We start from the raw sequence: 22,850 nt of genomic DNA on the forward strand, positions 1-22,850 counted from the left end.
AAACGCACTCACGCGAGAAGTAGCCAGGATTATATTTTCGACAGAAAAGAACACAGCAAAAAAATAGATTACAGAAACGGCAAATTACACCATATTGTGAAGCAGACAAGAATACACAGCATTGACTACAGCAAGACGGGACACTTGAAAGTACAAAATGTAGCGAACAATTAGTAACGACCCCATGCAGTAGAACAAACAATAAAAAGTAATTTTTATTTCATCAACTTTTTCAGGGCAATGAACCAGATTGTAAGTATATTATATATCTTTTTTTTCTTTACACTGAGGTCAGAGCCACCCCGTTGAATACTTCGCAAGTATATGTATTATTGTGCTGAAGTTTATATATTCGGTAGGATAGTATTTGATTTCCGTATATGATCTTGAATAAGGTGGGCGCCAAGTGTTTCGCTCTGACACTAATTCAAAAAGGACAACCTTCCTCACACGTTTCGGCAGTGGACAAGGCGTCAAGGCACAGTGTCTTGCCGCTTGTGACCGAAGTCACGAGTTTGCTAAGGCTGGCTTCTTTGCACTTCCACAGCGCATAGTTTTGTCTAATTCACCCATTCCATCGCCTGCACTGTTTAGCCATGTTAGACAGCTGTGGATTGCCATACTTGTACGTATAACAAACAAAGAAGGTAGTCAGATACTGACCGCAGTCAGTCAGCAGGAAAAGCTGGTGAACAAGGCTCACATGGCGCAGCTCAAGAGCTATATTTTCTTGCAAGTTACCACTTTCTAACCATCACCGGAGTATCTCTATCTTATTAGCGCTTCGTTAGCCGACGACAACGTAAAGTTTAGTCAAACCCTCGACTTCATCGTTGGACGTATAACGGGACCATAAACGTAATACAGAAACGGGCTTACCGATGTCTGTAGAATAATATTAAAAAGCGTCGAGTGTTACGATTACAACGCCACCTGAGATACGGGCGGAGAAACACGGAGACGGCCAGTGCAAGCGCTTTTAACACCAGTGCCTATAGGCTGCGTCATTCAGCTTACACTTGGCTGCTCCTTACAGGGGAGTAAGCAGCGACCCCTGAGCAAGTCAGGCCCCACTCTCCCTGCTGCCGCCTTTGAAATGCGCTGCACCACTTAGATGCATAGCTCTGTAAGGAAGCCCCGTAAGAGGAAGCTTTAGCTCGGGACCAACTATGGTGCCACCGAGTCAAATACACGTAAAACGCAGAAGCGCTTTTATGAAACAACCCCTGGACCAATTTGAATGACATTTGTTGTATTTGATAGAGAAAGTTAAAGTATAGTCACTGTAGTTTTGGAAGTTTCTTAAAAATTGCCGAACATTGGTATGTTAAAAAAAATGGAAGCACGACGTTTACAAATGCGTAACTCTGCTCCAAAAACAGATATAGTTGTTCTGCAAACTGTGTCTTTAGAGCACCTAAAGCAGACAAATTTGATGTATGAATTAGAGCACTGCACGGGCCAATTTTTTCAGCCCGGGACCGGCCCGGGCCCGTTTTTACGTAGGGCTGCCCGATCGAGCCCAACGAAAAGCTTTACAGCGAGACTCGGGCCCGGCCCGGGCCCAGAAATAATCTACGTTACCCGCCCGGCCCCGGAAATAATCTACGTTACCTGCCCGGCCCGCCCTGCCACCCCTTTACCTTAGGCCCGAACCCGGCCCGAGACCGAAAAAGACATTGAGCGCCAAGCATTGCTACGTGAACTGCCCTCTACTGGGAACACTAATATATTTCGCATATACGAGGCGAACGGGGGCTCCGGAAACAGAAGGGGAGGAAGGGGGGGGGGAGGGGGGGGCTTCAAGCTCATCCTGGTCTTGTAACGGTTAGACAAGTCCTGGCTAAAAAAACAAACGCTGGCTGTAGTGGTCCAGAGCTCGAGGCTCACTACGATTGAGTCATTTTGCCACAGCATACGTCCCACTTGCCAACGCTATTCGGTGTATTTATTTCCTTGCTATTGACACCTTACTCTCATTGGAGTCTTGCTGTTCCTGTATGGGAAGTAAATGATTGCCTTGAATTTACTTCCCATAATTTTATTCACGATGTCAATTATATAACACGTGAAGGCGCTTGCAAGTGAATTTCGAGTGTCACGCAGAGAGTACGATTGCTATTCCCCAACCAAAATTGTGCGAGGGGCGCAGCGAGCGAACTGGATTGGGGCCGAGACGCGCTCCGCGGCATATTCAACGTACTTTCGCTGCGGGCGCCGAGGCCGATTGTGCATAGTACGCTCTTAAAAACGTGCTTTACTTCAACGGCAAATTTATGTTTACACCATTTTGCCAAACATAATAATTGAGGTGCGGATTATACAACACGTCGTCTTCAATTTTGGTGTCGTTCTCAAGCACGTCGTCTGCTAGCGAGCGCGCGTTCGCTACCTGGACGCTGGCGGACGCCCAGTTTTTCTCGCAGAGCGTCCGTGCAGTAATTTTTTTATGTTTTAGTTAATTTGGTGCGCCCATGACTAGTGACCGCCGGCGCATCTGGCAGCTGCACCGGGTTAACAGGTTTTTCAGAGTCGAGACGCGCGAGGATAACTCGCTGCCCGTTACATGCACACCAACAGAAAGTCCAAGCCCGGCCCGGGCCCAGCTCAAAAAGCACATGCCACCCGGCCCGTGGACCGGGCCGGGCCGGGCCCGGGCGTTCTGGTAAGCCCGAGCCTATGCAGTGCGTAGGAATTCACCGCTTACGTAAATTTGTTACAATGTCTGCGAGTGTTTTGCAAACGTCTACTAGTGTCCTACTAATAGCGGTGTATAATACAAAGGTATCGACCGCTTCGGATCTATTATTTAGGGAGCAGTTCACAGAATTGGGATATCGTTTTCCATTTCCGAGTTACGGAGATTGGAAGCTTGAAAGAATCGTTTTCTGAAATTTCGCAATTTTGAACAATTTTAATAAAACATTGACAGCCTAAATCAAAATTCTGCTTGCAAGAGTCACTAGATTGAGTTCAACATTTACTTTAATGTGCCACAAACTTAATCTAATTCTCTGCAGTATAGTTACCGAGAAAAACGATTTCTCTGTTCCCGTCTATTTAGACAGGAGTCCCCAAGCTTACTCTCAAATAAAATCGCATCTCGTAAGTTTTACAGGAGGCTTTCTTTCATTGCTTATACACTTAACGGTCGAATTCATGCACGGAAAAAAAAATCTTGCGTCTGAAAACAAAGGGGGCAGACTCAGGATACGTCGCAGCCAACCGCGATCTATTGCAGGTTCGATTCTCACCTTCATTGCCAACATTCACTTAATCTTGTTACTCTGTTTGAAAGCTGCTAGCGCCATTGATAAACGTTTGTTAGCCGTGTACAGATTCTGGATAGCAAATATGCGGGTGCTTACGTACATGATGCCAACTTCCAGCGTCTTGAAGCGGACGGTTTCTTTGAGTCGGCAGTACCTCACGGATGCCTCCGCACCATAAGCTGAAGCCACTGCAATGTGAAAGTACAGTTTGCGGGACTATTGGTGACGCCCGAAAAGGGCGCGGGAATGTTTTTGTCTCGTTACACAGTGCGATTAAACTTTGCGAGGTTGAAAAAAATGTCTCCCATCTGCATTTCCCTTTGTTTTTGTTAGAGAGAATGCATGGAAAGGGCTGTTTCAAGGCGCCAGCGCCGCTTCCTGCATTGATCTCAACAAAGAACAAAGCGAGCAAATAAAATTTATTTATTTATTATTCTCGCCGCCTCATGTTCGTGATATGTTACGTGAATGACAGGCACACCTGATGAACACTGACAAGTAAGGCGCATCGCTGTATCAAATAAATGTTACTCCATGGACACAAAGTTAAACAGATCTTCGCAGAAATATCACTAGCGGCGTACTCACCACCCGAAACAATGTGATGCATTTCCTTCTGCTGACACACAGACGGGATGCAGATGCCCGATCGGCTGCCAACGTGAAAGCGCTCTCGTGTGTTGTTCAGCCACAGTCGGATGTCCTGTCTCGGGTGCTGAAGCGCGGAGAAAGCATAGAAGTGAGCTTGTTTATCAATGAATCCTGGCAGAACAATCCCTTTTTTTATGCGGTGTTATAATCCATTGACGCGCGTTTGAAGCAATTAAACGCTGCTCCTCTACCCGGCTTTTAACATTCACGCTCAGTATACGCTACACACGACAGGCCGGCCTCTATATAGGCCAGGGTCGCTGGGGGCCGGGCTTAGCCCTTTAAGACGCTGTGTACAGTACGCCAAGAAAGTGCGTCAACAGCATTGATGACAGTAATGATACTTGAAATATGTCGCATACATCTTGAACCTGTTCTGATTGGAATCGTGTTGCAAGTTTGAATACCGGGTTCAAAATGTTTTGTTAAAACGAATGGGAAGGTAGACGGTTGTGTGCACTTGCTCGGTGCGAGTATGTCGCTGTATGTAGTGGGTGTACTCCTTTCAATCATTCTTTTTCACAGTGCGTTGCATCAGGCATAATTTCCAATGGGTGCTATTCAAGCCTGCTATACATGAAATAGTTGATGTTCTTATAGGTAATGTTCCTGTAGTGAGTTTTCGCATGGAGTCCATGATCTGTAAATTTGACAAAACTCACTAAAGAGTGGAAAATTATTAGTCTATTCTGCTGCTGTGTGCTTTTTATGATTCTTAATATGCAACAAATGCGGTCAAAGTAAATTTTCAGTCAACTGAATTCATTGGCGTCTGAAAGGGTTAGAGTCGCACTTGTGCGGCCTGTCCTCTATGTACGCGCCCATCGCCACTCGCTGGCAACTGCGCGCCGCTTCTTGCGGCCTATGCAGCGCGTTCCATCTTTGAAATTGCGCTGAAAATGTTGGTGTTGCCGGCAGAAAATAGAAAGATATTGGCGCTGCCATGACCGCCGTATAAAGCGTGCATTGGTATTTCCTAGGATTTTGTGGGCGCCAGTGAAGTTCAGTCACCCTCAAAAGTATCGTGGACCGCGTGATCGGGGAAAACGTTGAATTTCCGAGCAGCTTGTGAAAATCATACACTAACGACAGTACACAGTACGAAACAGCAAAATCAAACAGCACTATTTTCTTCGCATATACTGGCTGGAGATACGAATACCAGGCGGTGTTTCGAGGTGGCTTAGGTATCCAGCTTTTTGTCAGATACCTCGGTCAGTAAACGTTTGCGGTTTATTTTGTAAAGCGGCAATAACTGACAATTATGGCCAAGGTTGTAAACTCCGAGCACCTAGAGTGTGAATTCAGAATATTCAAGGGCTTTTTTTTAGGCATTTTAATGCAGAAGGAGAGGCTGTTAAGTAGAAGGGAGTATGAAGACCACAGGTTCGATTCGCGACGGAGGTGCGTCATGTGAAAGTCGAGTAAAAACCCGAACAAGGGTCCACCAATTCACTTTTGTTTCAACACGGCTGAGGCCAAGCAAAGTTCCCGGTCACCTGCATGCGCGCCCGCTTTCGTGTGCACACTCGTCTGGGCCGTCAAGCACGCTGTCTTTACTCACTTGTCGTAATTCTTCTTTCGTAAATGCAGCCAGCGAAACTTCGGTCGGAGGTCTCCAAAAGAGGGTGCAGTACCTTCCCCGAATGCCCGAGTCAGACTCCACGTTGAGGCACTGGTCTTGGCTGCCAAGGTTGGCGAAGCCACCTTCGTAAACCCCGTTGGGCATGAATCCTGTTGCTGTGATCACTGCGAGCATTTGGCAGCTTTTGAGTACACGGAGCGTGCAAATATCAGCGCTGGAGTGATTCTCCATACAAGTGAAACAACTTGTGCTTGGGTTAGTTAGTTCATATGCAAGGAAGACATAACTATACGAGCTCTATTTAAAACATACTACGGACAGAAATTAGTGGTGCTATTCTATACCTAGTCCATTTGCCGGCCTAAAGCCTAAAATATGCGCACAATGCAAAATATATGTGCATAAAAGGCACACGAAGAGATCGTTTCCCTTAAATCTCGCTTCAAGGACATTAATGCCGGTTCACTTAAATTAAACTCCTTGTGGACCTTTACCCGCGTCCCGTTACCCCTCTTGGTCCAATACTTTAGGGAGAGAGATACAAATTTTAATGATACGCCACGGCGGGATGTGACGTAAGCTCTCGCTGAGAGGGCGAACAGCGAACTTTAGCCCAGCCGTGAAAGAGCTCAACAATGGGGCAGCTGCTCCTAGGGCGCAGGATGAGGACGCCCGCCGGTATGCAGGTGCAGCAAACTGGCAGATAAAGAGCAACACCAAGGCAGTTTAAACTTATAAAGTATGCTTTCGAAACTCTATTATCGTTGATTTCGTGGTAAGATGTTGATTACTAGAATAAAAAAATGACGGCTAAACTTTCATATTTTTTGTTAAGTTAGCGCCCAATCCCCAGTGGTGGTACGTAAGTGCGACGTCACAGATTTCAAAGTATTTTCTCGTATTTGGGCTGTTCTGGCGCAGTAAAGGTCTCAAAGCTTGATAAGTTCGGTGCTTGGTTCTTTTAGAATACAATTTGTAGTCTATCTTTACCGATAAACAAACAATACTCGAGCAGACTGTCAAAATGCATGACGCCACGGCGAGGTAGTGCGCGAACTTCAAGATGCCGCTGGCCACTTGTCTTTTGTTCTTGTGTCTTTTCTGACTTACCACGCCTCTTCTCGCGGTAAAAGTGGCTTTTTTGTATTGCAGAAGGCTAATCTACTGAGTACGGCTCAAATTCATCTTCTCTTTAGTCGCCATTTAAGAAGCTTCAACACTTACCCTTGCTATAGTCAAGTGCATGTCAAACACATAAATTTGGCCAGAGTTAAATCTGTTTGAATCAAGCTTGTTGCAAGTAAAAGAAGTTTTATTCAAGTAGCGACTGTCATTCAACAAAATTTCTCTTATTCAATGAATTATTAAATTTATACAAAAATTGTTATCAGACATTTTTTAGCACTGACACTCAAGTCGCCCTTGAGCTCCAGGAAAAAAATCCCCAGATTCCGCTAAGGGTTTCTTTTATATTCACATATTTTCCCGTGGCATAAAATGGGTGGTGTATCTTGTAGGTATAGTATATATACAGAGTGTTTCAGCGAACACTTTCAAAAATTCGTAAAGGTTGCCTGTGGCAGAAAGCACAATTCTAGCTCATGAGCTGGTTTACTCGAAGAGGCGGACATTACTTGCACAAGAAATTGAAATGCATAATCGAATAATTAACAGAAATTCACTAATTAAGTTTTAAGTAATTACCTGATGGCCCATATTGCAATTTACAAAATGTAGCCGAGGAGTTCGCAAGGCGGATCCACTTGGAACGAATTCTCGGGATGACACCAGTTTCGAGATATGCATTCCCGAACTTTGGGGAGAAATGCATTGGCGTTGCAGTTAATATTGTGCTTCAATGCCAAGAGCGACGTTTTGTGAAGAACCTAACTGGAACGGCAATGCATATATATATATATATATATATATATATATATATATATATATATTGTGGAGTGCCGTCAAGACGAAGTAGAAGTGGCGCGAGTACCGGAGGAGAAGGAGAAGAAGAAGTTCAATAAAATGGAGGAACGGCTTTATCCGTCTCCGTTGAGTTCTTTACATTTTGGCGCAGTCGCAGAGGATTAAAACTAGTGCGCGTTGAGAAGACTCGCCGAACGGGAAGATGGACACGCCGGGTAGCTACCGTCCCAGTGACAAGAGCGACGCTGACTCGGACAGGTCTTCTACATTGATCGAGCCGCTCATCGACGTCACCAGCAAGGCAAGCTCACGCGAGTGTCCCTTGACAGAGAGAGGTACGGCTGAATTTCGCAGTTTGATGCACCATGACGAGAACTACTGTCAGACACCGTCCAATGAGTCACCTTCTGGACAGAATACCATATCTATTATGATTGACTTACTGCAGATGCAGTCAAAGCAGGTTGAGCAACAGTCACAGCTCTTGAACATATTGAGCCAGGCGGCATTACACAGAGCCGTTCCAAAAGGTGATGCCATTAAGCCGGACCATTTTGATGGTATATCAACGGCTGCCACTACGTGGATTGGCTTTTATGAATATGCCTGCCAACAAAATCGATGGGATTCGGACGATGATAAGATAAGAAACCTCAGGCCATTTTTGTCGGGAATTGCGAAAAAGTGGTTCGACATGAGAATCTTAGACCACCTTAGTGACACGTGAAGTCAACGGAAACAGAGCTTCTTGACATCGTTTGAAATTAACCGGTTAGAACGGTGGAACAATGCCATTTTGTTTAGACACAAAGTCAGAAGCCTTCAAGAATACTTTTATGAAAAGCGAAGGCTACTCCTGCTCGCTGACGCAAACCTTCCTGAGACATCAATTGTGCCACTGATTATGCTAGGCATGAACAAAGACTGTCAGAAGCAGCTGCTGGCCAGATCTCCTAAGACCGCCGAGGATCTCTTGCGCGCCCTGAATAACGTTGTTGTACACTCCCTTGCGCATGCCGACCGACATCTAACTACGCGGAAGAAAGCCGAAAATGTTGGTCAAGTGGACGCCAACAGCATAGTAACCAGAGAGCAGATGAGCGCAGAAGCGAAAGAGATATCACTTGGGAGTGAAAGGATGGAAAGCCAAGTACAGTGTAAGGACAGTGCATCTGTGTCATACAACGACAGAGCTGTTGTATATTTATTGAAGACTAACCTTCTTCATGCCGAAATGAAAATTAATGGCAGAGGCACGCATGTGCTAGTGGACACAGGAGCGTCTATGAGTCTCATAAATGAGGTCCTGGCAGACAAAAGGGAAATCCGACAAGATAAAGCAGTGGAGGTGCAAAGTTACGACGGCAGCAGAAGAATTCTGCATTACTGGACAACAGTGATTGTTAAATACCAGAATCGGACAATCGAGGTTAAGGCACTTGTAATGAATGACGTGAATTTTTCTTTCATACTGTCAAGGCCGGACATGAGGCGCCTTAAGTTAAACATATCTTGGAAAGATGAATTAACTATCGACTCAACTTTAGAAGAAAACTGCTTGGCACAAGAAACGCAGGTTAGGACGGTGAGAAACGCAGACGAGATACTGACAACGTATCCTGAGCTCATCTGCGTTGGAGCATACCCTCCTGCGACTCCTTTCCTGGAAGTTCCATTCAAGCTGCGAGACACAAATGTAGTCCGCAAGAAGCCCTATCCGCTATCTCACGAGAAGAAAGTATGGCTCAAAAACGAACTGCAACAAATGCTAGATGCTAACATCATCAGGCCCTCGACATCCCCGTTTGCATCACCTATAACAATTGTGCCTAAGGAGGACGGTACTTTCAGGTTGTGCACGGACTACCGATTGATAAACCGACAGACAGACTTGTTTCCATTTCCTATGCCACGGATCGAGGACATAATTAATGAAACTGGAGGATGTGAATGGTTTTCGCGAATTGATCTCTGCAAAGGTTATTGGCAAGTTCCTCTACAAGAAGAATACAAGAAGTTTACAGCTTTTGTTACACCGTTCGATGTATACGAATACAACAGGCTCCCATTTGGCTGGAAGAACTCGGGCGCCTGGTTTCAAAAAATGATGAACAATGTTCTATCTGCTTGTACCGAACAATTTTGTAACGTCTACGTGGACGACATAATTGTGTACTCTAAAACAGAGGACCAGCACGCAAAGCATTTATCACAGGTTTTGGAAGCACTGAGTAAAGCCAAGTTGAAGATCAATGTCAGAAAAAGCGAGTTCTTCAAGCGGTCTGTGGTATTTCTGGGCAGAGTGTTTGACGGCCACACGAAAAGCACCAAAGCAGAGTCTGTCGAGAGGATAAAGACATTGCCTCGGCCGTACGATTTGCATTCATTGCGAGTTTTTCTAGGTCTGTCTGGACACTTTCGAGCCTTCATACCACACTACGCCACCATGACGAAGTGCTTGACATCTCTCACACAGAAAGGTGCACCGTTTGTTTGGAGTGAACATTGCGAACAAACATATCAAGCACTTGTCAACATCATATCTTCAGATCCGGTCTTGATACTTCCGGACTTCGAAAAACCTTTCGAGCTCTGCACGGACGCATCACTTTATGGAACTGGGGCTGTACTCTACCAACGGTATGACTCACAGCCACAAGCGCACCAACTCAAGGCTGTGGGTTATTACTCATACACATTTACGAAAGCGTAAGAAAACTACCCTACTACGGAAAAGGAAGCACTTTCAGTGGTAATGGCTGTAAGGTATTTCCGAACCTATCTTGAAGGTCGACAGTTCAAGCTGTTTACGGACAACAAAGCACTTACCTATCTTCTCAATCTCTCTCAACCGAAAGGCAGAATTGCAAGGTGGATCAACGAACTGCAGCAATTCACATTTGAAGTGACCCACAGACCAGGGGACAAGCTACCAGAAGCTGATGCATTATCGAGGCTGCATATTCCATCAGCAGCAAATACGGAAAAAGTGTGCGCCATCGGCATCTGGGAGGGAACAGGTGAAATTCGACCACAAGGCGAGAAGTTTTACGTGCCAGAAACATGCCGGCCAAGAATCTTGCGACTTTACCACGACAGCGCCGAATCAGGTGGGCATGACGGATTCTCAAAGACGTTCAGAAAGATAAACCAGCGCTTTACCTGGGAAAGTATGAAAGAAGACGTACATGAATATGTCCGAACTTGCCACCTGTGTCAAATGGCTAAAGCCAAATACAAACCTAGAGGAAACGAAATGGTCATTCCCAAGTATTCGAGCGTACCCTTTGAAGTTGTCCACCTCGACTTCGCTGAAGTCAAAAAGAAGGGGGAAGGCGTGCGGAGGACGCAGGCTTTCCTTGTCGCCATTGACGAATGTACAAGAATGGCAGCAGCTAAATGTGGAAAGGAGGATGCCAACTCTGTAATCGCCCTAATGGAACGCGTCATCTTGAAGACAACTAAAGTATTGGTCTCTGATAATGGACCTGCTTTCCGTAGCGAAAAGCTCAGAAGATGGGCCGAACAGAGAGGCATCACTCTAAGGTTTTCGACTCCGTACCATCCGGAAGGCAACGCACTCGCAGAAAGGTTAATTCGCGACCTCAAGAAGTATTTGGATTTATACCCTACCTTCCCTGGTGGATGGAAATGTGCCTTGGAAGCTGCAGTGACTCACCACAATAACACCTACACGGAGGGGTTGGGCTGCAGTCCATACTTTTGTGCAAATGGAACAAGTCCTTGGCTTCCTGCAGATCATCAGTTAGGAATCGCCGGCCGCGTTATTCTTCTAGAGACCCCCAAGACAGCCGAACAGCAAATGAAATATAAATGTGGAATGAAGAGAAACTTCGACAATAGGCACTATCATAAGTTGCCTGTGGTTGAACCTGGAGGTTTTATACTCGTCAAGAAAGGACTGAGCGGCTCCAAGTGCCAATTTAGTGGTCCATACATGGTCACCAAAACGGCAAGCCAGCAAGGAATCCTCAAGTCAGTGTACTACGAGACTCCGGCGAAGACGATCGAAGTTAGCTTCGTTGGGAACATCATCCCATACCATCCCAGGAGGGATGGAGTCAGAGGCCCCGGAGAATGTGGAGTGCCGTCAAGACGAAGTAGAAGTGGCGCGAGTACCGGAGGAGAAGAAGGAAGAAGAAGAAGTTCAATAAAATGGAGGAACGGCTTTATCCGTCTCCGTTGAGTTCTTTACATATATTTCACCTTTATTTTGTCTTCTTATACCCAACCTATTACCGCAAAATTAACACAAATCATGTTTTGAAGGAATACTAACTTTGGTGTCTCCTTAAACGCGTTCTGTCCGCTGCGTCATCCACTGCGGGACACCCATGGCGCACCCGGACTTTGACGAATGACGTCGTGCGAGCATGACGTAAGCGCCTTCATCAAGCCCTCGCTTCATGCTAGGCCGATGGCGAAGCGCATACGGCTGAGTCATTCCGCACGAAAAGTCCCAGATCCCAAAAGTGACTATCGCTGATTCCCTTGAAACAATTGGGCTTGCTATTGATTGTGCGAATGAGATTTGACCAAAGTACTTTTATCGTAAAAAGTTTTTGGTGACGTAACGCTCTTCGAAGTTTCCGCGAAGAAGCGAAAGTTGGCCGTAGGTAATTTTTTCTTTATCAAGTGTGAAATTAGGTACAGTCACAAATTTTATTTTGGAATTTTCCGTCGCGTGTTTTTTTCTTTTTTCATGTGACGTCATAAGTGAACACATTTATTAATTTTCCGCCTTTATTTGGCGCAGTTAAAAAGCAAGAAATTGTGCGTTTTCACAAATTGTTTGCATAAGCATCGTTAAAGCTTGAGCCACAACATTTGTTTACTATTTTTTCCTTTGCTATTGTACATGCAAAAAAATAATTTTCAACTTGAAATGAAGTACTTTTCCAGAAAATTACTTCAAAATTTGGCATAAAGTCACTTTTTGATGATGTCCGGACCTAAATTAAGCATTATGGCACTCAATATAAAAATTCGTGATATAGCTCATTATACGCACAAACCTTTCATTTTGTTATCTAGAAATTTCATTTCGAGTAAATTTTGTTGAAGGCAAGAAACACATTTTTTAAGTCCACAACCAATCACACCGGTAGGCACTCCCGAACTGTGCCTTCACTGCATAACACATATGCGCCGCCGACTATTTTTCTGACACGCATATCAACGTGGCTATTTGCCAAGTGAATGCGTGCTGTGTCACTTGAAATCAGTATAAATACATCGTGAACGGTGTGTGTTCTTGAATTCCCCACTTCTAAATTGGGGTACTCTGGGGGGTCAGGTAGGCGAACACGGCATAGATGTGAGCTTTTTGCAGTGGCAGATAGTGGCTGACTTAGCCTCATTCTGCCCTGTGCAGAGGCAGAATAATCCCACTGGTCATTTCTTCTCTGTTGCTTCACACAAAAACGAAAACGCCGCTTGATAAGGCCGGACATTCAAAGCAGATTTTAGCCTGAAAATTGGAAACGTCTTGACATTTATCTCCTATGCCACGGTTGGCGCGGAGGGTCGATAATTTAGGTTCTTCAAGAACTCGTAATCTGCTGATCTGTAATGCTTACAAAACTATGAATCAGCGCCATGCACAATATCTCCTGTTGGATATCTATCCGGTCCTGACAACGACCTCGAAGCAGTCATGGTTAACTTGCATCATACAAATGCATTATCGTAAAACGTAGTTACGGAGGCATCAACGTTCAAACAGTGTAAACAGGTACTATACTGCAATTTACTGCGCATAAAATAGCATGTGTCCATAGTTTATGCATAAAAGGTTCATAAGAATGGTAAGAATTATGCATAAGCGCCGACTACGGGGGGAGGGACCCGAGCCCCATCCAGAGTTTCTCTGCCCTCCCCCCCCCCCCTCCCCTTGACGGCGATGCTGAAGCCTACCCCTCCCCCCTAAAGTGGCATTACCACAGTTCTGTTACCCACATTATTTCTTTTGAGTTGTCTCTAACTTTTCCCTTAAAATTTTATTGTGGGTAGAAGCTTATTGCATCATTGTTGGCGCGGACGTGCACGACGTTTAAGTTATACTTTCGCTTTATTTCTGAAAATCGTGACCCTAGGAGGACAACAGCAATAAAAGCACCAGCGGCGGCTACCTCATCCGCACTTTAAATGCGAAGCATTTCTTGGCGAACATTTGCTACTTTAATAGTATCTATCTATCTATCTATCTATCTATCTATCTATCTATCTATCTATCTATCTACCTATTTATTTATTTATCTATCTATCTATCTATCTATCTATCTATCTATCTATTTAGCCGCCTACGTCTTTGTGCTTTCATGGTCGTTTCGTTAACTTGGTATGTACGAAAATTGGCTTACTATGACAAGAGTACATGACGAATATAAATTATATGTAATGTCATGACATGCGTGTCATATAGGTCATGAAACAGCCACCTAGAGCACTGCACGGGCTCGGGTTTATCCGAAAGCCCGGGCCCAGCCCGGCCCGTGGGCCGGGCCGGGCCGGGTAGGGCAGTTTTTTCACGGGCTCGGGCCGGGCTCGGGCATGGCATGTGCTTTTTCACCCGGGCCCGGGCCGGGCCCCGGTATCGCCTTAAAAAGTTTGGTCGGGCTCCGGAGGGCAGCCCAACGTAAAAACGGGCCCGGGCTGGGCCCGTGCAGTGCTCTACAGCCACCTACGTCCTGATGTTCTCATGGTTGTTTGGTTAACTTGGTAGGTACCAAAATTGGCATAGTATGACAGGAGTGTATGACGAACATAAGTAACAGGTCATGACGTAAATGTCATGACATGCGTGTCATGTAGGTCTTGATAATGACTCAGCGAAAAAGCATTAACACTCAAAAACCACTGGAATGGGTTCGGACGTGGGCACTAAGTGAAGGAAACACTAAAGGATTGTGGTAGAAGTCATGACCATGACTCAGCAAAAACGAGAATCACTCTGCGAAAAAAGGTTAACACTCAAAAACTAATGGAGTGGCTTCGGATGAGGGTACTAAGTGAAGGAAAAGGCTTAAGTTTGATGGTCGAAGTCATAGTCATGAGCATGACTATGGCTTTCGCCTTAAGGTCTCTTAGGTGTAGCTAAAGGGACTCCTGAGGACGCATGACATGAATGTCATGACATGCGTGTCATGTAGGTCACGAAAGAGCCGCCTACGTCTTGGTGCTCTCATGGTCGTTTCGTTAACTTGGTACGCTCCCCGCACACTGCTTCGCATAACATCGATTCCCACAGGCGGCTGCCAGCATTTTTCCACTTCACCATTTTTTAAAACTTCCACTGTGAACTCCATGTACAGATATAATGAATTTAAGTATATGCACAGGACAAAGCTTATTATTTATCCATACCATAGACTTTCCATACCATTAGAAATAATGGCATGAATAGTCTATGCCTAGAAAATGACTATGTTGCTGTATGTTCATATCGCTTCAAATTGCTTTGCGTACTTTTTTGACACTGAAAAAAACCTGCACACTTCAACGACCACTTTGGCAGAGTCTTTTATCAACAGCGTGAGAAATGCACGGGAATGATATGTGTCTCAGAATTGCTTCTCTTTCCAGTAGGCAATGCTAACGAGTCATGAAAAAAAACTTCTGATAATTTACATTTATTAGGGATGGAAAGATCGCCACTTGCATGTAGAGGTCATATATATATATATATATATATATATATATATATATATAATTCACTCAGTAACCGAAATGAGGCCAAGCCGGATTCACTCGAAATCAGAATCAATAGCAGTCACGCGCAGCAGTAGCAGCTTATACTTGGACTCACAGTAAAAAAAAAAAAATCCATCGACGATAACTATACTCCCTAATACAAAATTTGAGCGCAGCTGTATACGTGTTTCATTTCGCGCTATATTGAGGCAAAGAATTCGAAAGAGCCATGTAGCAGAGTCAGCAATCGTCGAAAATCTGATGTGCGGGTCAAGCGTGTCGGCTTTTATACGTGACTCGTCGAAGGTTCCACTGCAATCGCTCGTGCCGCTTGGCTTCCAGAAAGTACTACACAATTCGTGTCGCGCATACAATCGGCTTACAAAACAATCGCAAATCATGACAATCGAAACAAGCGCGAACGAGACCAAACCAAGCAAACCAAACAAGCGCGAGCGACAGCTGACGCGAGCAGACGATAGTACGAAACGATCGGTCCGACTGAGACGAGCTGAGCAAGATTCCAGTACGCAACGAGCGATCGGGCGGGTCCGCATGAAGCCAGTTTACCATGCGCACGTCACTGATGGAGCCACTCTCATTGGTCTTCGCCGTTCGCGGCTCGCGTCTCGCTCTATCATGTTTCGCTGTTCTGCTCGTTCGCTCGGCAAAAAAAAAAGAAAAAAAGGTTGCAGTTTCCTTGGTGTATTAGTATTAGTGATAGCGAAGTATAAGACAATATCACGAAGGAATATTGTTACCGTTTAGGTAAGCAAAGACGCTTGGTTGTTTTATTTGTAAAACTCCCTAGTCTATGCTGTGCATTTTCCTAATTAATTTTTATTCGTCATATGCTGCATTAGCTGCTCAATAACGCAATCCGCGCTTTTCCAACTTGCTTTCGTGTCCTTCCGCGCTTTTGAGATATCGTTGTGTCTTATTTATTTATTGATGCGAGAGCATCAAATGGCCCATTGAGCAAAAAAGCCGGCGTCTGTAGCAGCGAAGCTGCACCTAAATTCCCATTGGCTGCCGCGGTACGTGACATGCGCACCTCGACGGAGCACAGTGGGCGAAAGGGAACACTCCTGGCGCTCCTGGGGTTGCGTGAGCGAAGAGGGCATCGCCACGACGCCACGTCACCCTCGCTCTCGGAAGCCTATGTTATCCGTGCGTTTCTGGTCCGCGCAAGCTCTGTCGCCTGCGTATTAACTTCGCCTCTGTATTCGCTCTAAAGAAAGTATTGTATTAAAAGGAAAACAGAATAATTTCGAAAGGAGAAACGTGGGGGGTAGTGACTTCCGAACCTACAACCGCACGCTCAGAAGCCGAGTGTCTTACCCACTGGACTAAATCCGCGCCTCCTAGACAGCAGCCAAGTGCACTCTGCTTTATGGCATTACTTGGACCGAAATTTCCATTGCCAAGCCCGGTGTGACGAAGCGGTGAAGTCAAAATCACCGCGGCTTGCTCGGGAGCGTTCCCATTGGATTCTATGGCCGTCGGGCAAGGTAGCCTGACGTCACGGATCGAAGTGCATCGGCCTTGTGCTATCTAGCTGGCATTAGCCAAGCCTCTCGACGTGCTCACTTGCCCGCGAGGAGTTCGTAACTTGAAGGACCGCTCAGCGACGTTTAATTGGAGATTAATGCTTTCGCATTCACAACTCATAAGAAGTGCTTAGGTGTCCTCGGTTTTTTGTTTATTTGTCAATATAGATGTTTCAGCGTGCTCCTGATAATTTATTACTCTATAATCCTCTATTCCGCCGCCAGTAAATAAATGAAACAAATGGCATGTAGGCATGCTTTGTCAAGTAATTAAACTGTTGCGTTATGGAGTCACATTCCTTTATTAAAATAATTCTAGTGATAAGTTATGTTCAGAAATTGTTTAATGTTGCGTAATTTTTATATATGTTGTGTGTCTTATCTTCTCAACTGACATTTCGTCACAAAAAGATTTCTTTATTGTATCTGTGAGAGTTAAAACATTCACAAGGCGTTTTTGGATGGATTTTTTCACATGGATTTTTTCATTGAGGCGTATTTGTGCGACTTAATACACACAAAACACATATATCTCCCTAACGCGTTTAACTGAATCCGCTTGTCGCAAGGCTCATCCGAAAGACGACAATCTCTTGGAGGTGCGAGGGGACTCAGGCTGTGAAATTGAACTGTCTCCTACTTTGAGTTCTTGTACATAATCATATAAGGCCGACACGTCAGTGAACAATTCTTCGAGGTCACACGAAGTTTCTTCAAGTGCAACTGTTATTAAAGGTTATATATATATATATATATATATATATATATATATATATATGTCGTCAGGCAAGGGAGAGCGCGATAGGGCGTCGGCATCAGAATGTTGGCATCCGTTGCGGTACAGCACGCGGATGTCGTAGTCCTGCAGGCGAAGTGCCCAGCGGGCAAGACGACCGGCAGGATCCTTCAACGATGACAGCCAACATAGTGCATGGTGGTCGGTGACGACATCAAATGGGCGGCCATACAAATAAGGCCGGAACTTAGTAAGAGCCCAGATGATCGCCAGACATTCTTTTTCCGTGACAGTGTAATTGGTCTCGGCTTTCGTAAGGGTGCGACTGGCATAGGCCACGACATAATCAGGAAAGCCAGGCTTACGCTGCGCAAGGACAGCGCCGAGGCCAACACCGCTGGCATCTGTGTGTACTTCTGTAGGGGCCGTCGGGTTGTAGTGGCGCAAAATTGGGGGAGTCGTCAGCAAACGACGGAGATTTGCGAACGCTTCCTCGCACTCTGAAGACCACGAATGAAGGGGTCCGTTGCATCCAAGGAGCTTCGTCAGAGGTGATATGATGGCGGCGAAATTTCGAATGAAGCGTCGGAAGTAAGAACACAAACCGACGAAACTTCGCAGTTCTTTGATGGACGTAGGCTTAGGGAATTCGGCGACGGCACGAAGCTTGGCTGGATCGGGGAGAATTCCATCCTTGGAAACAAGGTAACCCAGTATCGTCAGCTGCCGTGCTGCAAATCGGCACTTCTTTAAATTCAGTTGTAGGCCGGCGTTTCTCAAACACGTCAAAACACGCCGGAGGCGTTGAAGGTGCGTGGAGAAGTCCGGAGCAAAAACAACGACGTCATCAAGGTAGCACAAGCACGTGTGCCATTTCAAGCCGCGCAGAACGGTATCCATCATGCGCTCAAAAGTTGCTGGCGCATTACAAAGTCCAAACGGCATGACGCTAAATTCGTACAAGCCGTCGGGCGTGACAAAGGCTGTCTTCGGTCGATCGTCATCTGCCATAGGTACTTGCCAATACCCTGAGCGCAGATCGAGAGATGAAAAAAATTCTGCTCCTTGTAGGCTGTCAATAGCGTCGTCGATTCGCGGAAGCGGGTAAACGTCCTTACGAGTGATCTTGTTGAGGCGCCGATAGTCCACACATAACCGTACAGAACCGTCTTTCTTCGTAACAAGGACGACGGGAGATGCCCATGGACTGTGGGAAGGTCGGATCACTTCACGGCGGAGCGTATCGGCCACTTGTTCATTAATCACGCGACGTCCTGTAGCCGATACACGATATGGTCGTTGCCGCAATGGCGATTGGGAGCCAGTATCGATGTGGTGCGTAACAGTTGACGTCCGGCCCAGGCAAGGTTGCCCGACGTCGAAAGAAGCACGAAATTCTTGTAGGAGGCACAGAAGCTGTGATCGCTGGCCCTGTGTAAGGTCATCGGCAACAGAAGATTCGAACACATCTATAGGCAATGGGCCAGACGTAGAAATCGAGCCGAGCGTACTGTAACGGGCACAGTATGGGTCTTCGGGAACGTCCGTAATTTGTACGTCTGGGATAGCTTCGACACTGCCCAGACATTCTCCGTGGAGTAGCAACACAGGGTACGAGAACGGGTTACAAATAAATATAGTACTAGAGCCCTGTGTAATGTTCACCGTCGCAAAAGGTAGCAGGAGACCTTTTCGAGTGGAAAAGCGGCCAGACGGAGAAAGTAGTGCGACGGCGTCGGAGAGGCTGCTGCAGTACATAGAGACAACCACTGACGAGTTAGGAGGAACGGTGGTGTCGTGTCTGACGAGGAGTTTGTTCGGAAGAGAAGCATCGTCGGCGAGCGTCAAATCTGAGAGCGGCGACAGTTCTAGTTCGGCCCGTGCGCAATGAATGACGGCATTGTGGCGGGAGAGAAAATCCCAGCCGAGGATAACGTCATGGGAGCACGACGAAATTACAACAAATTCGATGGCGTATACAACGTCCTCAATCACAACACGAGCTGTGCACGCCGCTAACGGGTGAATACGCTGTGCGCCGGCTGTGCGGAGGGACAGTCCAGTAAGGGGCATCGTGACTTTCCGAATCAAGCGACAAAGTTTTGCGTCCATAACTGATACGGCGGCTCCGGTGTCCACGAGTGCAGATGTGTGAACACCATCAACAAACACGTCTATCACATTCGTCGGGCTACCCTGAGGACTTTCGCGTTTCGCCGGCGTCGCAGCCCTTGCCTCGTGGACTGCGACGATTAGTTTTCCTCTTCCCGAGCTGCGGGACGGGGCCGCATCGGTGATAGCGAGCGTCGGCGTGGAGAAGGTGAGCGGCGGGTATTGGGCGTTGGGCGGAACGTCGGTGACGATGCCGAAGGGTCGTCGTAATATGGGCGGGGAGAGCCGACCATACGACTTGGCGCAAATGTTGGAGCGCTAGGTGACTGCACGCGATTACAGTAGCGTGCGACGTGACCGGCGTAGCCGCACGCAAAACAGATAGGTCGGTTGTCAGATGTACGCCACCGATTCGCTGTGGTGGGCCTCGTCCATGTAGGAGGACGCGTTGTGCTGGGCGGCTGGTGATATGGTTGCATCGCGGGCTGTGGTCGGGGCACAGTCAAGGCGTCGGCGTATGTGAGAGGCCCACCTTGAGGAAAGGGGTGGGGCCTGGCGACGAATTCCGCGTAGCTGAGTGGTGCAGCCGGAGGGATCTGTTGGGGCCTGGCGGCGACTTCAGCGTAGCGGAGAGGTGCGACCACAGGAACATGGTGATGGCGCTCAGGCAAAAGCTGATTGAGTTCGTGCGCGATGGTGTTGCGAAGCGGGGGCTCAAAACTTGACGTTGGCTCTTGTACTGGTGGTGGTTGTGGAAAGGCCATCAAGGAGAGCTGGCGTGCAATTTCCTCGCGCACGAGAGCCTTCATTTCTGCCATCAACGCTGACTGATCAGAAATGGCCGTCAAGCCAGCGAGGTGTTCGTCGCGCGATGTATGGCGACGGGTCAATGACCGCTGCCTGCGTAGCTCCTCGTAACTTTGGCACAGTGTAGTTATCTCGGCCACAGTGCGAGGATTTTTGGCAAGGAGCATGTTGAAGGCATCGTCTTCTATGCCTTTCATAACATTCTTGATCTTATCAGACTCAGACATGGTCACGTTGACTTTCTTGCATAAGTCCAGGATGTCTTCGATATAACTTGTGAAGGATTCGCCTGCTTGCTGAGCTCGTTGCCGCAAACGCTGTTCGGCGCGCAGCTTACGAACAGCAGGGCGACCAAAAACCTCGACAAAAGATGTCTTGAAGTCTGACCACGTCGGAAAATCTGTTTCATGGTTGTTGTACCATAAGCTGGCCACACCCGCGAGGTAGAATAGCACGTTGCTGAGCTTATCTCATTTATTGTGGGCGCTTACCCGCTCGTAGGTCGTAAGACAATCCTCAACATCGGTGTCGTCTGCGCCTGTGAAAATAGCAGGGTCCCTGTGGCGCGGCACACCAGAGCACGGTGCCAGTGCAGGGGGAGGTACTTGCTGGGAGGCTTCTTCAGGCATGGTCGACGGTACGGTGCGGGATCGAAGTTCCAGGTTGCAGGTTTTGAGGGCCGAGCACCTCCACCAATTGTAAAGGGTTTATTAGAGATCAGAGCATCGCAGCGTCGACAGTCAAACGAGACAGCTGTCAAGCACGAGCGCCGTTGTGAGCAAAAGCGCTGGACCCACTAGCGTCTCTCTTCGCTACAATATATATATATATATATATATATATATATATATATATATATATATATGCATATAACTTTAGAGACACCAAGACACCAAGGACAACATAGGGGAAATTACTTGTTCTTACTAATTGCATGAGAGAAATGATAAATGAATGAAACTTAAAGTGGATGAAAAAACAACCTGCGGCAGGTGGGGAACGATCCCACGTCTTCGCATTACACGTGCGATATATATATTATGACAAAGAAGTCTAACACGGCTGTGGACGACACGAAGGACGCCGACAGGAAGACACAACAGCGTAGGTTTAGCCAGGCGCACCAGGAACAGCGTCGAGCCCGAGCCCCACTTCAGTAGCGCTGGCGATCCGGCTGCGGAGCTCTACACGACGCACTTCTTCTTCCTTACATCTTCCCCCCTCGCTGAACACGGAGCCGCACAGGAGGCCTAAGGCGTCGTGAGGACAAAGGGCTCGTGATACGGCTTGAGCCGATCGACGTGGACAGTTTCGCGGCCTCGGCGACGCAGGTCCGTAGGGGGCGTCAGAGGTTCGATGACGTAGTTCACCGGAGAAGTTTGCTGCAGAACCCGGTAGGGTCCATGGTATCGGGATACAAACTTGGAAGAGACATCTGGTGTCGAAGTAGGAGGCACCCACAACCAAACGAGAGCGTCAGGCGAAAACTGGGTGTGAGGGCTCCCGTCGTCATGACGAAATTTCCGTAGCGCTTGTTCTTGCGTTGTAAGGGAGCGAGCTAGTTGCCGACATTCTTCTGCGTACCGGGCGGCTTCGGAAACCGGTGTACCCTCTGATAAGTCGGGACGGTAAGGAAGAATAGTGTCGATGGGAAATGACGGTTCTCGGCCATATAGAAGAAAGAAGGGAGAAAAGCCCGTCGTTGCCTGGGGTGCCGTATTGTAGGCGTACGTGACATAGGGAAGGATGAGGTCCCAGTTGGTGTGGTTGGAGGCGACATACATCGAAAGCATGTCGCCAAGAGTTCGGTTAAAGCGTTCTGTCAATCCATTTGTCTGCGGGTGATATGCGGTGATACAGCGATGAATAATGCGGCATTCAGTGAGAAGTTCTTGAAGGACATCGGCGAGAAAGACGCGGCCTCGGTCGCTCAGTAGTTCGCGGGGAGCGCCGTGACGTAGAACGAAGCGTTGAAGCAGGAAGGAGGCAACGTCACGAGCCGTCGCGGCTGGTAGAGCGGCCGTTTCGGCATACCTCGTGAGGTGGTCTATAGCTACAATGACCCAGCGATTGCCAGCAGCTGTGTATGGCAGAGGCCCGTATAGGTCTATTCCAACCCGGTCAAAGGGTCGTGAAGGGCACGGCAAAGGTTGCATTGGTCCAGAAGAGCGGCAAGGATCAGGCTTGCGGCGTTGACATTCTGTGCAAGAGCGAATGTACTTTTGCACAAATGTGTACATACCACGCCAATAAAACCTATGACGTAGTCTGGTGTAGGTCTTAAAGAGACCAGCGTGTGCACACTGAGGGTCGGCGTGAAAAGCGGCGCATACATCAGTGCGGAGCTGCCGGGGTATTACAAGCAGCCATTTGCGGCCGTCGGAACTGTAGTTACGGCGATAGACGATGCCGTCGCGGATGGCGAAGTGCGAAGCTTGCCGGCGTAGCGCTCGGGATGGTGGGCATTCAGGTGAATCTGAGATGTAATCTATCAAAGATGA

General features: G+C 47.2%; 1 protein-coding gene across 1 annotated transcript in view; it reads right to left on the reverse strand.

The window, feature by feature from the left end:
- The window catches only part of LOC119436975 (nose resistant to fluoxetine protein 6), an 89,859-nt gene that overhangs the window by 26,260 nt on the left and 40,749 nt on the right, over window positions 1-22,850 (reverse strand). The window contains exons 2-4 of the mRNA XM_049660048.1: window positions 5,488-5,672; window positions 3,861-3,987; window positions 3,373-3,460 (exon numbers count right to left, since the gene is read on the reverse strand). Coding sequence (XP_049516005.1) covers window positions 3,373-3,460; window positions 3,861-3,987; window positions 5,488-5,672 — 400 coding nt within the window. The remainder of the gene's footprint in view (window positions 1-3,372; window positions 3,461-3,860; window positions 3,988-5,487; window positions 5,673-22,850) is intronic.

Source organism: Dermacentor silvarum, chromosome 1, assembly GCF_013339745.2.
Source record: "Dermacentor silvarum isolate Dsil-2018 chromosome 1, BIME_Dsil_1.4, whole genome shotgun sequence".
NCBI lineage: Eukaryota > Metazoa > Arthropoda > Arachnida > Ixodida > Ixodidae > Dermacentor > Dermacentor silvarum.